The following is an 18,892-nucleotide window of genomic DNA, read 5'->3' on the forward strand; positions in this document are numbered from 1 at the left end:
ACATGCCAATCAAAACTGGTTTGGGAATGCATACAAGTATTGAAGCTACTGGCTATGAAAAACCAGGTCTCCCTGTACTGGGTACCAGGCCATTGTGGAATCGAAAAAAATGAGAAAGCTGATTTTCTGGCTAGACGAGGATCGAATACTCAGTTTTTAGGACCAGAACCCTTTTGTGGAGGTTCAAAATGTGTAATACAAATGGAAATAAAAAATGGGAGCGTAATATGATACAGTCGAACTGGATTGGTACAAATACATCAAGACAGTCTAAACTGTTTATAACTCCAAATAAACAAATTACAGAAAAACTTCTAAACTTAAATAAAAAATCATTCTGTATAGTTATTGGACTATTTACAGGACATTGTCCAGTTAGATATCATTTAAAGAAGATGGGTCGAAGTCCAACTGATATCTGTCGGTTTTGTGAGATAGAGACCTCTCAACACTAATTCAAATGAGAATTCAGAAATTCATGGCGATGCCATTGGTGGAGTTAGCATGAACCTAATCGCTTTGTAGTTGCACTCCGTGATTGATCAGATAAATCGAAGTTGCAAAGAGATTTATTGGGATTATCACAGAAGGCCGAATTACAGAAGCCGAATCACAAAAGGTCGAATTAGAGTTGAAGATTACAAACCCAAAGAATAGACCTTGAATATGAAAAAAGTCCATGCTTTTTTACATGCGGTCATGTCAGTAAACAGTGCAACATTTTTATGTGGTTGTGTGTTTAAGTGCTCATAAGAACACTAAGCTTACTAAGAACATTTGCTCGTATATTTACCCTTCCAGTTGTCGCGAGGTTTTTCCTTCCTTCGAGGTTAGATAGAAAAATAATCCATTTATAGAAATTGCAGGTGTCTATTCGTAGGTGGCATACCCAAAAAAACGCAAAATATATTTCAGCTGGATAAACTCTTATTCAGCTTTTAATGGTACGTGGGCATCTTTTCCCGCCTGTAAACATGTCCAAAATATTGTAGAAGGTGCTGAATGTTTGCGGTTTTCATTAAAATTGATTTAAAATTTTGACCTGTGATTCGGCCTTTTGTGGCAGACCCGATTAAATGTATGGGGCTTGGGATTAGCTAGCCGTTCTCAATAACGGCGTAGGTCACGCTCAATACGGTCATCGGGGAAGAGAAGGAATGTTAGTTAGAAAACCATAATTACTAGAGATCGAATATACCTCTGCATCTTTACAGTTGTAATGGAAAGGATATTTGGTTAGAGGGATAAGGTGGTGATGATGGTGATGCGATCCATAATACAATCAAGCCTAACCGGATTCCCGATATTACTCGATTACGCATTGCATGCCAAACGAGTGGGCTAACCATTAAAACGACCAAAATGACAACAAACTGAGTTATCAAATTCCGCAATAACACTACATCTCAAGCTTTGCTACGGCTTCCGGTCCCATCGCTCGCTCCCGTAGGAGCAAACGACACGAACGATGAATCTGAAAAAAAAAAACGTAAAAAAGTCTTTGATATAATACCCGCAATCTGCAATCTGGACCAAATTCCGGAGGAATGTTCACAATAATTTAGTAAGATTTCTCGGTAAAACAATTCAAAAGCTTCTTTAGCAATTTTTAAACAAGTATACCTTTAAAAACGCCACGGGGTTTCCACGGAAAATTCTTGATGTCTGAAGATTTTTACGAATATATCTTTTTATATGCCGAGTTTCCAATCACTTCTGCATTGAAAAATCAAGTAAAATTATATTGATGGTGCTTCAAATCTTCAACCGTAGAAGGACATCTTAACTGCGAGCTAAATAGTATGCAAAGTAAATGAAAACCGTATTTATCACTATACCATATTCCACTAGAGTTTGCATTCTTTGTCTGATACGCGTATTTAAGATCAGATAAGATCGTCTTCAGTGTCGTGTACTAGACTCTATACTCTAGACTCTAGACAGGATACTGAGTGAAATTAAATGGTATAGTACTAAATCCGGTTTCCATTCATTTATAGATATTCCACTAAACAGCTCGAAGATATATTATCAGTATCCTAAGTTTTTTTCCCCCCAGAATACGAAGATCAGCTGTTTCTGCATCCACTTAAATTATTTTACACTCTTTAGAATGCGTCTTCCCTAGGACCCTTGATGAAAAACAAATATATTTTGATAAGCACTTATCATTTACTTTCAACCCTACACTCTGTCGAATGTGGCGCAGATTACTTCGGCACATATTCCTGTAATTTTGTAGCTAAATAAATGTATTATCAGTAGACGTGTATCCACTTCTCGCACTTTACTCTATTAAAACGTTGTTGTATTTTTAGTTTCAAGTTATATTATATCTTATTACATTTGGTTAGGTTTGGTTTCCTTCAGTAGCTTAGTTCATACATCCATCTATAGCCATTCATTAATCATACATCATTTGAATATTATATGTTCTGACAACTGTTGACTAGTGAGTTTCTTATGTAATCGTATTTTTCTTTTTGTTCCATTTCTTTTCTCTCTCCTTTCATGTTTTTCATTTGCCCGTGTCACGTTTGACTTCAACAACATTCGCTCTTGCCAAACGAACACCATCAACACCTCAATCGGAACACCAAAGGTTTGTACGATGGAATCTGCAGAGGCGGCCGGGACGATTCGTCGGCCAGTGACGACGGTGACCGCGCTGAGCGGGAAACCGTGACCTTCATCGTCGGCGGATGCCCGTCCACGACCAGCCTGCAGATCTCCACACTGAACACTCTGAACACCGGTATTGTGTCGCCGGCCACGGCTTCGGCCTACATGAACAGTATGGCCTCGATGAACAGCAGTCACCACGGCGGTGGATCTCCCCCGATGCCACACTATCACAGCAGCAGCAGTAGTAGCAACCTGCTGAATCACTCCGGGTCCGTTTCCTCGACCACGCCTTCGTCTCCGTTATCTTACGGTATGTCTCCGCCTTTTGGCAACCACCATCAGCAGCAGTCGCAGCTGAGCATGAACGATAGGTAGGTACTCTCGTGTAAAGATTGTCTTCAAGCATGTTCTGGATGTGATCGAAACTTCTCCACCCTCCCCAATGCAGTTCACACAGTCTGCAGGACGAAACCCTGATCTCGTCTTCGAACGAACGGATCGTGCCGCCTCGTTCCAAGAAGGTTCCCGTCAAACCGCCCACGTTAGTGCCGAGCAGTTTAGGCAAGACCCCGATGCCCCCACCGCGCAAGAGTCTGTCTTCCCAAAGGTAAGGTTCTATCACATTTTTTTAGTGTTATAATACGATTACTCTTTTTGTATCACCATTTTCTGTGTTTTGCCCCCTCGCACAATGTAACTCTTTTCCCCCCTGAATGTAGGCAACAGCGACTACAGCAGCAAGATAAGACCAGTAGTAATAGTAGTAGCAAAAGTGATATCACCGATCCCTCTTCCACTTGTTAGTGCGTAGAACAGAAAAATGGTGCAAAATGCGGTATTTGTAACGGTAGGATTGAAAAGATGACATTTTTTGATTAAGGGTGGTTCAGCAAGAATCACGATAAAAACGAAGATAGTATTCCTGCTGAGAGCGCGAAACTCTTGGCGAGCAGTTAGTTACTAGCTATTTAGGAGCGTACGTCAATGAGAAAATTTTAGTGAGATTAGATTAAAAGGCAGATGCGCAGATTTTACTTCCAATACCGGATGTGAGTAAAGAGAAAATTGTTTCTAGTTTGCGTTGATTTGAGTTCCTTTTCCAGCATCAGCTTAATGCTTATACATATTATCATCAAATGAAAATATTCAGCTACGCCTTTTTCCAATTGAATTGCTTTGATTTTTTGAGTGAGCCCTAGGTTCAGCTTATATTTACTGTGTGGTCGTTTAGATTAAGGTTATGACCTTTGTCGTCCATGTTATTCCTAACAACTCCATAACTTGCAACTTCTTGTAAAAAAAATCATTTATTTCCGTTTAAGGTTCACTTTTATAAGTGGAAACATGAAATGAGTTAATAACTTTTGAATCAAACATCCTATGGACCACTCCGTTTATCCACTAAATTGGGACTACAGTAAAGAGGGGTAACTTTGATAATGTGGGCAATTGCGATAGTGCAAGTCGGATATCAGACCCTGTTTTTAGCAAATTTTCATTATACAAATTAGCAAAAAGTTAATTGGTTAATTGATGAACATTAAAAGTATGATACCGTAATTTCGGGTGCGACCTTGCCGCGATGGGAGGGCATAATCCATTAGCCCATATGATGGAAACCAAAGGCGTAACCTGTAGTGGTGGTATCACATTTTGGCACTTTTTGCTTAAAGCCGCGTCATAATTCATATGGCATAGACGCAATAATATCTCGGATGTGATCCAACGGACATTCTGCGTCATTGATAGAACTGATGCCCATTTCAAATAATTAATCTATTCGAAGTGGACATTAACACTATTGGTGACGTTCAGTTTGCCTTTTGCTAACCAGAATGATCCGTAGCCACTCTTACTATTAGCTAGCTAGATACATCGTTATCATATACGACGTAGGGAATACATAGGAACTCTTAGGAAAATGAGTAGTAGATTCACTGAGTAGAAATAAGTGGCGACAATCTTATTTTAATATGGTTTTTATATTGCCATAATAAGAAATACCTCTTGTGTAACAGCGGTATAAATAATCTAATTCCAGCTTCATTTTCGCAAAATTTACAAGTAGAAAGTAGGCGTTGTGAAGCATTGCATTTGTCACCGAAAAGTGAATCATGTAGGAGACTGTAATAGAAGCCTAAGGTAACTTTACTTTTCAATATTCACTATAAAATGACTGTGGAAAGTAAGACGCTGAGATCGATCATTAGGGTACACTTGCTAGTTTCGAAAAATTGTTGAACAGACAAGGAAAGCGACTTTTTTCTTCAAGTATATATGAACGTAATGACCAATAAATACTTTTAACAACAACAAATTAAATTAACTAGAACTACTACTAAACAGCCTAATTTTGTTAAAACTTGACGACAATTGACATTTAAGACTCTAATCTAACGTAAAAGACAGGAGTAATCAGAATAGCACTTGAATGACAAATTATTCAAAACCATTTCGACTAAACAGTATTAGTAATGACACTACTACACTACTATTTCAAACAAATTCTGATGGAGCTGCTGATTTTCCCAATGCTTCCTTTTCTCAGAAGCAAGGGAATATGGGTACTTTTCAAAAACTACCACGTCACAATACTGATAAAAAACAGTGTTCATGTGGGCGCCATTGCCTAGTCCGTCTGAGTATTGGTCCTGGTAGAGGGGAAACTTGGCAAAAGCCAGACCGAGGGTTCAGCCTTGACAAGTTAAGCTGTCAGGCAGCTCCAACTGAATACCATACAAAAAAAAAAAGATACCGTAATTTCGGGTGAACTTTTCACTGTTTTCCATGTCTGTTTTCTATGATGTTGCCAATTCCAAACAACTTAATGCAGGAAACCAAGTACGACAGTGAGCCTCATTGATTTATATACTCAAATTTTCATACAGTTGTGATTTTAGTGCTGAAAATCGTCTCTAAAATAAAAAATCAAGGAATTCCATTTCGGGGTGGAATTGATCACCTGTCAAAACCATTGTTGTTAGTTTTGAAAACAACTTTACTTATTTAATTTGAGCCTCCTGAATCCAAATATGCTTGCCAAATTCTTAACAATGCATAATTTATGGAAATAATAAACAATTAATTTTCAACAATACCGCAGAAAACGCTTAAATGTAGGCTATTTCTGAAGGAATCTTCTGATATCAATAAAAAATTCAATTATTACAAGAAAACGAACAAATTGGTACGAATTTTGATGATAAAATTCGTTTTGGGGATATATTTCAAGCATCCTTACAAATTTTCAGGTTGACACCATGTCCAAGTCCTTGTTTAAAACTCTAATAAGCGGTTTCTTCACCACCGCTTAGGCCTTAAACCTGGTTTAATCGTATGGGTAAACGTGGTTTACGGCTTAAGCGAAGGTGAAGAAATCGGCCCTAAGTTTATTGATGTCTGCCAATACCACACAGAACACAATTATGGAATTTTCAATTATTTTCATAGAAATAAATATTCCTCTACACAAAAAGCTTCACAACATGCAATTCGACAATAGTTAAGACAAACAACGTTCATTTACATAGGTTGCATTGATTTCTGTGCTCTATTAGAGGGAAATAAAATCGTGTGACACAGTGATCAATTTCACCCTACTGATCAATTTCACCCGAATTTACGATACTCAGGTTAAGAGGTATGTGAATTAAATCAGAGCAATTTTGATTTTCTCCGTAATATAAATTGCTGATATTCTGCATTTTAAAAAGGTCTTTGAACATCTCGCTCATTAAGGACAAGTCTCTGCAATTCCTTCAAGAAATGCTACGATATTGTTGCAAACATTCTCCCAGGAATTTTCTTCAGTAGTTGCTTCAGTGAGTTCTCTGTTTCTTCAAAACATTACCTACTACAAGAATTAATCCAGACAAAAAACCTCAGGAAATGCCTGCACCGATTTTTCTACCAATCCTTTAAGCAACATTGGGCCGTATGAATAAAAAGCGTTGAACTTTACTACATGTAGCATCTACTCAAAAACAAAATCCACAAAGTTTGCTACACTTTTGGTATGAATAAAAACCCTTTCGAACATGTAGTACCTACTACTTTCGAACATGAGCAGTGACTGATGCTGCACGTTAAGAAAATTCTATTCAGAGTACAGAGTAATGCTGCATGTTAAGAAAATTCCATTCAGAGTGACTCTTGAAATCAATAAAATCATGCATATATGCCAAATTTGTCACTTATTCACATGACAAATTATGTGAAAATATGAATATTACTACAATTGTGACATTATAAAGTTCCTAACATTTTCAAGATTCCAGTATTGAGAATTTGATGAAATAGCGGTAGAATTTTGAGCTTCCTCTGTGAATTAAAAAAAAAAAACAGCATGTCGAACTACGCTGATGGATATGGGATTCTTGGTATTTCTGTGGTATTCTCGTTATTTCGATAGGTTTCCTGGTAGTATCTCTGGGCTTCTTAGAAATAAAAATTCTCACAATAGTGGTTGAATTAAGGATTTTCTTTTACATTTTTACATTCAGACGCTCAAAGGTTTATACTATAATTGAAGATTTTTTCTGAAATCCCAACGGAACTGGAAATCAATGGGATCTAAAGTTTACAAGAATTCCAAAGATTCGGATCAGAGTTTGCAAGAATCTCACTGAAATCTCAGAGATTCTTACAGAAATACCGTCTTAAAGATACCCGAATAATTTCAAGAGATTAATAGCCAGATCAAATACCGGATTTACCCAAAAGAATCCCAGAATAGCTTACAGAATCCCATAATTGTTATAACAAATCTAGAATGCCTATCGGAAACCCAAAATTTCTATAGGTATTCCAGAATTCCAAAGGAAATCAGAGAATCTGGGATGTCAGAATTCTTACATAAAATTAAGAATTACTTTATAATTAGCTGAAATCCATCCGACATCCGAGAATTCCTAAGAAACGACATAATTATCGTAATGCCAGATTGAGCATAATTATCGTAATGAGTATCTTCGTATCTGCCACACTATATTCACATGCAAAATGGTCAATTGACATTGAAAGCTCTCAGTAAGTACTCATAAGAACACTAAGCTGAGAGTTAGGCTCTGTCCCAGTTGGGACTTAAAGCCCAAGTAAAAATGGAGCAAATGTCAGAAGTAAAAAAGCAGTTTTCTCCGTTGAAATCAACAAATCGAAAAAAATAAAAATACACAGCTGTTTTATTTTTAAAATAAAACGACTGTGTGTTTTTATTTTTAAAATAAAACGACTGTGTGTTTTTATTTTTTCTGTTTTGTTGATTTCAAGGACGAAAACTGCTTTTTCATTTTTGATATTTGCTTCATTTTTACTTGCACCTTAACGTCAGAAAGAATACCAGATCTCTCAAAAAAAAAAATCAAAATCTTTACCGGAATCTCAAAATTCTTTTCGAAATATCAAAATTTCTACAGAAATCTTAAAATACCGTTCGAAATATCAAAGCTGACATCGTATTCCCATGATATTTACTCAAATTTTAATTATTCCATTCATTTCAACAATCACAATGCATGAGTAGCAAGCTCTGAAGCTAACTACCAGTAGCTTTGTAGTAAATGCTACCTTTATTCATAGCAACGCGTTGTTTGTAGTATGTTCGAAAGGTGTAGAAAGAGAAATGACACAAACATGTTCCACTCGTGTTCCACATCTAGCGTTTACTACCGATCATGTAGTAAACTCACTTTACTACATTTTTATTCATACGACCCATTATATCGTTTGGTAGTCCTTGGAGAAATCTTTGGAAAGATTCTTGTAGGGATCTCTGAAAAAAACTATTAGTAGAATTCTCGGAAGAATTAACCCGTATAGGCCTGAGTGAAAGCAAAAATGCTAAAACTCTCACCACTCAGCGAATACTAAACGGATTCAAATAATATTTTGTCACATATCTAGTTTCTAAAAGTGGCCAGAGGATTTCGGAAATGTTCCTGTGGCCGGAGTTATTCCGGTGGATCACTGGGTCATCATGTTGTTAGAATTGCTCTCTTGAAGATAGTAAATCTATATAGGAATTGCTCGAAAAATCTCTAATCCCAGAAGCAATCCATAAAAAAATCCCTTGTTCTTTTTAACTTCATTGGGGAATGACGTCACAGAATTTCTTATGCAATCCCATGAAAAATGTTTGTATAAATTTCTGCAATAACTCATAGAGTTATTCTTGCCATATGTCCAGAAAGCACCCCGCGAAGAGCCCCTGGAGTAATCCCTAGCATAGACGAATTCATTCAGAAAATTTTACAGTTATTCCTGGATGAATCGTTGAAAACATGCTTCATAAACTTTCATTCAAGTCCCGGATCCCGCAAGAATCTCCAGACAAACTATTGGATGAGTTTTTCAAGGAATGCCTGTAGAAATCTATGAGTAAAACATTGTAGAACTATTCTTGGATTGAGAAATTTGTGAATGCATTTGGATAGGAGTCTGGCAAAACTCAATTAGAAATAGCAGGATAAACCATCGCTAGACATGTGCTCCATGACCCAAACAATCTGAAACCCCTGCCCCTTTTTGAGTTTCATCCTAAATCCTTCCATGTATTCGTCTAGACATTCCTTCAGAGATTCTACATGGAATGCTCAGCAAACATTCTCAGGAAATCCTAACAAAATTATCTCTAGTGATTTCCACAAGGATTATATAAAAAAAACAGGGATTATATAAAGAAAAAGTCTATCTCAGGATTTTCTCCTGAATTGTTTCCAATTCTTCTTTCACATTTTTCAAAGATTACTACAGAAATTATTTTAAGAAAATAAAAAAAAAACAGATTTTTCGAAGAAATTCATTTATACGACGATTTTTCCAGTCATATTTCCAACCACTCCACTCCAATTCCTTCAAGAATTCATCCGCTGTTTCTCCCAGGAATTGGTTTAAGGATTATTCTACACTCAAAAAAATCCAAACGTCATTGCTACGTGAAAAATCACGTAGATCATTCCAAATTCATTTTACCTCCACTTCACCTGACCAGATAAAGATCACTAAACCATTCATAACCACCAAATAGTGACTCGGTAATGTTTACTGAGGTTACCTATCGCACTTACGTGGAATTCACGTAGGTGTCTAAGTTCATTTTGACATCTGCATATTGAACGTACATTCGGTGTTGAGCTCAAATCCTAAGATGGCGCCCGCTTGATTTTTGAAGAACTTCAGAAGCTGCTGCTGCTTTAAACACTGTGAAAGATTGATTTCAAGGTAAATATGCTTTGAATACCGAAGAATCCCTGCATTACTTCATATTTTATACGTGATTTATAACCTCTATCAATTATAGCACGCGAAGGCTATAACAAGACAGACCAAACTCACAAAATTGGGGAAACAGGATTCAAAATGCTCAGATTGACAATAAAAATATCACAATCTTTTAAGTTTGTTTACATTTTCTAATTGGGAATTAGTTTTCTTTCAAAGCCTATTAGAAATAAGATTGATCTTTATTACAGTTAAATTTAATGCAAAACTATCTAGGTCCTATTGAAACGCTTCGTAAAGGCTACCGGAAAATCCACGTAGCTCTTACGTTGGAATGGATGAACTTCCAAAGTTCTTGCGTTCATTCTGGGCTACCTATGATTTGCGTAGGAGCTACGTGAAAAGTGCGATGGAAAAAAATTACGTATATTTTCACGTAAAAATGACGTTTGGATTATTTTGAGTGTACGAATTTCTTAATAAATTCAATCAGAGATTCCTCATCAAGTTCCTGTAGGAATTTCTCCAGTATTTCATCCAGGGATTACTCCTGCGCTCCAAACATTTTTCAAGTAATTTATCAAGTAAACTTTCCGAGGGTTCCTCATGAAATCATTTTAAGTTTCACCTACAGAAACTATTTTAATAAGTTCTCCGATTATTCCTACATTTTTTTTTCCAGGGAACCCGATGTTTTTAGGGAATTCCTCCGAAAATATTGCTGAAATTTACCCTGGTTTTCGTTTGTTTTTTTATTTTTCAATAATTATCATGGCAATTTATCTAGAAAATCAATCAAGACTGCCTTAAAAGTCCAAGTTAGATATTATTATAGCAGGGCTGGTAGCAGGCCTCTTTTTAGTGACTTGGTCACTATTTCAATACAAGTGTCTATATTTATTATTTAAGGGCCTGGGTCATTTGGCATAACGGTCATGTGGCATCATATTTTTCCATCATGAACAGGCATCATTTGAAAGAAGGGATATAAAGGGCGTGTTGGGGGAGAGTCCTTGGGGTTGCGGTTGCTTGAAGTGGACTGTATGTTGGCCAGCAATCCCCCAACACGAATGGGAGTTTATATGCTTCTGAATCAGTAATTAACACATAACACGTAACATTGAATACCGAACTACTTTTAACTTTTAATTACAATTAACCGAATATATTTACAACACTTAATTTTACATTTTTTGACCTTAACTAAGAACTATGGCTAGTACGATATTACATCATTTTAGTTGACCTATTTATTACTCTACACTGGCAACGGAGAGTGATTTTATTGGAACCTGCAACTCATTCTCTGCTATACTGGAGAGTGCAGTTTTCATTCACCCACTCATGATCGCTCTACTGTAACGTAGCTGGGTGGGCAGTTCACTCCCGAACAGGGCGAACACGAAATTATTGCGACACATTCAACAGGGCATAACTTTTCTACCGTTGGGTAAAAATCACCCAAATTTTGCACACTTTCTCATTGATGTGTATTGTTTACATGCTGTCAAACTCGAAGTCGTGTTTTTCGATTCAACAAAAATGGAGTCGAGAGAACATTTTTTTTCCAAACACCTGGAATTTCCTGACCTGTCGCACCGGCAGTTGGGAAAAATGTTTAACATTCACCACACTGAACGAAATCTCCCGCCATGCATTGAATGATTTTTGCCTCATCCGAGCCCCAAACCTATTTTCCGACACAAATAGAATGATTTTCATTGTCGTCAAAATCATTTGTTTACAAATCACACCGAATGAAAATCATCCAGCCTTGAAACGATTTTTGTTTTTCTAAAATAAAATCAAAATTGAATGATTGTCGTTCACCAATGTAAACAACCCTTATCACCGTTAGTTCATATTTACCAATTCAAATTAAAAATAAATAATTGCTCATTGTCGGTGGTTTTGCACATATCGCTATTTATCTTGAACTATAAGACCATATAAATACATATAATAACAATTCACAAATAACTGAGTCTCCTGTTGGTTTCCTGCAACACACCTAATTAAAACCAGCATGATGCGGCTGCTCTTTGAGTATATGCGATGAATAGTTCTTGGTTCCTGTAAAAGTAATGGACAGACACTACAATTATAGTTGTTCTTTGATAATTCCACCATAGAATACAAAATTACCTTCAAAATCCACGAAGAAACTTTGATTTGCTTTGATCCTTGTTGCTTCCGCCATGTTTTTCAGAAGATTGACAAGGATGATTGGAAATCTGGAATCATTAACACTCCAAATGACATTTTGGACTGTAATTGAATGATTTTTGATTCGGGGCATCGAAGAAAAGAAAACCCGTCATAAATTACATGTTATTTATTTGTTTCCATGTAATTCAATTATAAGCTTAATGTCATACAGATGCGCACCAAAAATCATCGAAACATTGGATGATTATAGTTCTATAGACGGTGGATGCTTCATATTCTTTCATAATCATTCAAAATGAGGATTATGATGATTTGCAGTTAAGTGAATTAAAAATTGTTCAATTCATGGCGGAAGATTTCGTTCAGTGCATTCAACCATCTCCAGAATGTTGAAGCGGTTCCAGGAGCGGTTGACGTTGGACCACGGCAAAGAAGCTGGAAGAAAACCGGGACCGGAGAACAAATAGACGGAGGGAAAGGTGAAGCTGATGATTAAAGCAAATTTCAACGTCTCAAACCGTGATTTGGCTAAAAAGATCGGCATGTCGCAGAGCTACGTCCAGAATGCCAAAAAGAGAGCTGGACTACATACATACAAGGTACAGAACTTGCCAAACCGCGATAAGTGGCAACAATCGACGGCTAAAACTCGGGCACGGAAGCTCTACGAGAAGTTGCTGACAAAATATGGCTGCTGAGTGATGGACGAAGAAACAGATTTTAAGCAAATTCCGGGGTTGGAGTTTTTCACCGGCAAGAGCAAGTTCGATGTGGACGACAAATTTAAGAAGACGAAAATGTCGAAGATCGCATCCAAATATCTCATTTGGCAGGCCATCTGCTCTTGCTGACTGTGGAGTGAGCCTTTCGTGACAAAGGGCACAGTAAATGGCGAGATCTACAAATCTGAGTGCCTCGAGAAGCGCCTTTTGCCATTCTTGCAACAGCACGACAAAGCTCCGCTATTTTGGCCAGATTTGGCATAATGCCACTATTCTAAAAGTGTCCTGGAGTGGTATTAGGCCAATTCTGTCCATTTTGTTCCAACGGCCATGAATCCGCCAAACTGTCCGGTGCTGCGCCCGGAGGAGCAGTACTGGCCAATAATGAAGCGGGAACTTCGGAAGAGCCAGAAGACAGTCAAAGACGAGAAGGACATGTTAAGAAAATGAAAAAAACTGAGAAACTGGTACCAGATGACACTGTATTTCTCGATTAATTTTTCAAATCGACGTAAGTAAATTTCTTACGGTTTTGAGAAAATTAATTCAGAAGAATCGCAACCTGTCTTCTAAAACTGATTTAAAATGAATTACCTTTTTAACATTTTTTCGACGTGTACATTTCTTAAAATTTGCATACAATGAGCTCGCGTTCAAAAACTATGGAGTTCCTATTGTTTTACACAAGAATTTTATGGAAAAATGATAAGCCGTTTCAGTTTCAGTTACTTGCGACGTTTTTCTACCAGTGTAAAATCGACTCAAGTAGTTTTTTGTTTTGATTCGTGGTTAAGTCACTTTGTCTCTCCATACAGCGGGGCGGCGAAAGTAGTGGTTAGGGTGCGAAAGTTGAAAATCTTACTTTCGTCGTTTTGTAAATCCGGAAATCAAACGTTCTAAAAGTGAAAAATCGAGTTGGTTCAGAGCGGTACGTGTAGAATTCTGCCTGCGAAACACGTAGGATCGATAAAGTAAGTTTGCATACTTTTTTGACTTGAGTCTGTATGAATAAGTTTTCGAGATTTGATGACTTTGACTGACTTAGATGGAGGGCATCAATCGAAAATGCCTTCAATTTTACACTCATGGCTCCATCGATTAACTTTTCTTTTGATTTTTGAAGTAAATATATGTATAAAACTACCGTAAAGTTTTGGTTTGATTCTAAACATTATAAGGAAATTGGTATGACATTTTCGGTGTCGCAATAATTTCGTGTAGTTCAGGTTATGTCGAATGGCAATTATGCCAAATTACATTATGCCAAACGATCTTATGTCAAATGACCTTATGCTAATAATAGTTGTCTCGTTTGCTTTTCTTGCTATCATCCCTGCATCGTTCGCCTCCTTGTTCCTGCTGAAAATACAGCAACGGATGATGACGCAATTGGCACCCAGGCATGTCACATTGCTTGCGAATTTTGCAGGGTCTTCTTCCGTGTGCTCCCAAACAAAGAACGACACAAGCTGATCTGCTGCATTAGCTTCCAGCGCTCATCTACGGTTTTCTTGCTGAACTCTAGACAATCCTTAACTCGATGGTCCGGATTCTTGCAGATCAGACAAGCTGCCTTCGATGAGTGCGCCGTATCACCAACTTCTTCCGTTTTTGCCGTTCCCTCTGCAGCGTGGGCATTACAGAAGTTCTTATATTTCTGCCGTTCTTCTATTCAGTTGCGGTTGCTGTTAAGACTACTGCTGTCTTGGATCGTATTGGAGAGAGACGTCGGTTGCAGCACGTACCAAAGTCTATATGTCTATCCGGCTTCGGTGCAGGAACTCGTCGAAGCTTCTGCAATAGTGCATGGATAAGCAGCTCCGGTCTGCCATACAGTGTCTCCAACGTAGCGAGGACATGTGGAGCACTTGACGGCAATAGCAGTCGGGTCTGTACAGATTCAAGAGCATGAATATAAGACACCGCAACCTTGTCAGATTTTCCGCGTCTGTGAAGCCGCACGCTTGGGTAGAGTTGTGGTAAGCGCTTATGAATAGCGGCCAATCCTCTGGATTACCGTCACGTGTCTGGCAGCCAATTGTTGTGATGTTGGCCCACAGTACGCCAGTACTACTGGAAATACAGCTCGCTCCACAATGGGCGATCAGGTGGTCAATAATTGAAAAAAAAATGACTTGTTCTGATAGGTTTTTCTTGTACATTATTCCATAGTAAATACTTCTATTAAGTTATTCCTAGAATATCAGGGCAAGATCTTTTATATTTTAATTGATACAGTATGTTGAAGTATGTTTTTATGGAAAATGAAGAATTCAATGCAAACACAAGGTACACATAATATACTGCATAATCGTAATATTTTATACAGATCTTTATGCATTGCCCGAAATCTTATTTAAAAAGCTATCTAAAAAAAATAAATGAAATAAATATTCATACTTTATGTCAGAAAAATGCGGGAGTGCACTGGAACAAAAAAAAAAAATGAATTTATATCGAAACTTCACACATCCCATACTTTTTTGTCTCAAGTTGTCCCAGGCTAAAATTTATTTCCAAGGGTACTTTGAGATGTATACTAAAGAATCGTGAAGAATTTAGTTGCACAAATTTGCACTTTTTCAATTTAGGGCTTTTCGATTTTCTATAAAAACAGCTAAAAAATAATTCATATAATAAATGAACATCGCTAATTCATCATATCATCATTTCTTTGTAAAGTCCAACATTTATAATGGTTTGCACAACGTAATCACATAAATGACTTATATGCATCATTAATAACAACACTTATTATTTCGCTATAGACCCTATTTATTTATTTATTTATTTTTTAGTCAACAGGTAAACATTACCCCAATGACCCTTGTTTCTTAAACAAAATACAAACACTAAAATATTCAAATCAAGATAACAAAAATTAGCACAAAACTCGACGGTAACTAGACTTATTTGTTTCACGCGACACATTAAAATCAAAACCATGATAACACATATTGAATACTCGGGACATGCTACGCATCGGTTCCTGTAAACCGTAGTTTGTTCTGGCAGAAGGTATGTTGATGAACGAATGAGTTCGAAGATTGCGGCGTCGTACGTTGATGTCCAAGCAGCTGAGCAGTGTGGAGCAGTCGATGTTGCCTTGCAGGAGATCTCCAACAAAGCAGGCTTTGGCTACGTTGCGTCTCGACACCAGTGACTCCAATTTGATTAGCTGACATCGGCTACCATAGCTGGGCAGGTTAAGCGGATCGCTCCATATGAGGTGGCGTAGAGCAAAGCGGACGAATTTGCGTTGAATAGCCTCAACACGTTTGATTCCATTCTGATAGTACGGAGACCAGATTATTGACGAATATTCCAGAGTAGGGCGCACTATCGAACAGTATAAAGCCTTTAGGCAGTACACATCCCGAAACTTTTTGGCATACCGGAACAGGAATCCTAGTTGAGATGAAGCTTTGGACACAGCATATGCAACGTGGTCTTTGAATGTCATTTTTGAGTCCAGGAGGATGCCCAAGTCTTTGACTGTTGATATGCGCTCAAGTTGCGTGCCTGCTAGAAAATATCCGAAATGGAAAGGTGCATGTTTGCGGCTGAATGATATAACGGAACATTTTGACACGTTCAACGACATTCGATTTATTTGACACCATTCAGCGAAGGCTTCCAACTCATGTTGTAGAAAAATTGCGTCTTCCGGTTGCTTTATCGTCCAATACAGCTTCAAGTCATCGGCGTATGAAAGCTGCAGGCACTTAAGCTTGAAATTAACATCGCTTATGTATAATAGGAAAAGAAACGGACCGAGGTGACTACCCTGAGGAACTCCGGACCAAACTTTAAAGGGTGACGAAACGTGATCTCCTATTTTGACGGACATATTCCGACCGGTTAGGTACGATTGGAGCCATAGAAGCATGCTATTTCCCATACCAAGCTTATCAAACTTGGCCACTGCGATTTGATGGTTCATCTTGTCAAATGCAGCGGAGAGATCTGTGTAAATGGCGTCGACTTGTTGACCAGCCTCCATTAGGCGTAAAATGAACGAAGTGAAGCAAGCCAGGTTAGTTGTCGTCGAACGTTTGGGCATGAATCCGTGTTGATCAGGCGATATGTAATGTGCATAGCTTTGGACCAATTTTTGCAAAATAATGACCTCGAACAGCTTCGAAGTAGCGCTCAGCGCAGCTATTCCACGATAGTTGGAGACTAACTGTTTGCTACCTTTTTTGAAAACTGGAAAAAAACGTACGACTGTTTCCAGCAATTCGGAAACACACCAGAAGCCAGGGATAGGTTAAAAACCCTTGCTAGCGGGGCTGCAATTGTTTCTGCACAACGTTTGAGAACATGAGAAGGAATGCCATCCGGACCGGATCCTGTGGAAGATTTCAATTCCTTGCTTGCTGATGCAACCATATCGTCAGTGATTATGATTTGCTGCACGAAGGTGGAAAACCGGGGAACATCTCTAATTGCATCATTAACAATGTCTGGATCGACGTGTTCATTGGTGAAGATGTTACTAAATTGCGTGCGGAACAAATCAGCAATGTCTTCTTTGGAATCTGCCTCATGTAAGCCGTCGGACATCGTAGGGGGCAATCCAGATTCTTTCCGTTGTTCATTGACGTGTTTCCAGAAGCTTCTAGGGTTTGCTTTGAGGATGCATTGCAAATGGTCCTGATGAGCGTTGTACAGACAATCATTCAGCTGCTTATATTCAGTACTAGTGGTCCCGGCAAACTTCGTCTTGCCATCAAGTAGGCTGTTTGAAACCGCTACGAATCGTCCCAAACAAAATGACAGTTCCGTTCACTCTCGTTTTTTCCGACTTTCCCGGTAAATATCCTGGAGTTTTTATACACACAAACACGTCGGAACCCTTGACGAACAAAATGGAGAAAGAATCATCCAAATCCGCTGACCCGTTCGTTAGCCATTTCGTGACATACAAACACCATTCCATTTTTATTTATATAGATAGATTCGCTTGCATGTACCGTGCTCTCGTAGAATCTGTACGAAACTTACTATGACGTCTGAGAGCTGCTTTCTTCACCCTCTTCAGATTTTTCAGTTCGGAATTAGACCAGGCTGGTTTCGAAGGTTCACGTTTGACCTTGACGGGAACGTACTGATCTATGCCGTACAACAAGATAGCAGAGATTGTCGAGGCAGCCAGATTTGCATCAGAATCTCGAAGAACGTCGTCCCAGTCAACATTTTCGAAGAAATCGTTCATTCCGTTGAAATCAGCGTTACGGAAATCGTAGAAAACACTTTCGGAAACGTCGTGGAAGCGTTTTTGCGGACATATCTCCATTTTCAGCAGTAAGGGAGGATGATGCCTGCACGTTTTAACAAGTGGCGATGGGGCTTGCATTACCTAGCACTCGGGAGTCATTCATAATGCCGACAGTCTGTCGGAGGCAGGCGGTGCTGTACGCGTCTAGTAGCTTTCGGGACGTCAGGCTGATCGTTGATCGAGAGGCAACCGGAAAGAGAGAACCGGAAGAGTCGTACTGCCAGGAAATACCACTCAAGTTTAAATCGCCGATAATCATAATGCTGTCTCTTGGTTTCAATTGAGAAACCACCCAAGCGAGTCAGTATGCTTTTCAATCAGGGACTCATCATTCACCCGATCAGGGGGGATGTAAATCACACACAGGTTGTGTCGACAGTGGTAATAGCAACCCACAATTGCTCGATCGATGATCCGTTAGGAGAATTTAGCACACGAGATTTGAAATTCGATCGAACAGCAAATAAAACGCCGCCTCCAGTACGTTTGTTGCTATTGGAAGCCAACCGGTCTTGACGGTATACGACGTACGAGCTGTCGAAGAGCTGATTCGACAATGTATTAGTGTTGAGCCAGGTTTCGGAGAAAGCGTAGACGTCATAGCAACTATCACTAACGGCCCGGTTGTATTCGGCGAGCGAGCTATTGATACCACCAACGTTTTGGTAGTACATTACGATGTTGGATGAAGCTGGTGCAGCTGGTTGATCAACACGTACAGTCCTAGAGGTTGAAGAAACGTCAGGCCAGGAATTACTGTTACTGAATAAGTACTTGCCGTGGTAGGCAGCTTGGAAGCCCCCATTGCCAGCACTAGACTCAGGGCCGGGACGACTTGGATGGCAGGAAAGAGAAACCGGCGGCTGATTGTAGATGA

General features: G+C 38.7%; 1 protein-coding gene across 16 annotated transcripts in view; it reads left to right on the forward strand.

The window, feature by feature from the left end:
- The window catches only part of LOC5578290 (stromal interaction molecule homolog), a 131,194-nt gene that overhangs the window by 104,712 nt on the left and 7,590 nt on the right, over positions 1-18,892 (forward strand). For 15 of the 16 annotated variants that reach the window (XM_021838938.1, XM_021838945.1, XM_021838906.1 and 12 more), the window contains 2 exons: positions 2,603-2,996; positions 3,074-3,232. In XM_021838938.1, the coding sequence (XP_021694630.1) occupies positions 2,603-2,996; positions 3,074-3,232 (553 nt within the window). Of the gene's footprint in view, positions 1-2,602; positions 2,997-3,073; positions 3,233-3,344; positions 3,675-18,892 lie in introns of all 16 variants that reach the window. The other variant, XR_002499167.1, reaches the window with a different exon arrangement.

Source organism: Aedes aegypti, chromosome 1, assembly GCF_002204515.2.
Source record: "Aedes aegypti strain LVP_AGWG chromosome 1, AaegL5.0 Primary Assembly, whole genome shotgun sequence".
Lineage (NCBI taxonomy): Eukaryota > Metazoa > Arthropoda > Insecta > Diptera > Culicidae > Aedes > Aedes aegypti.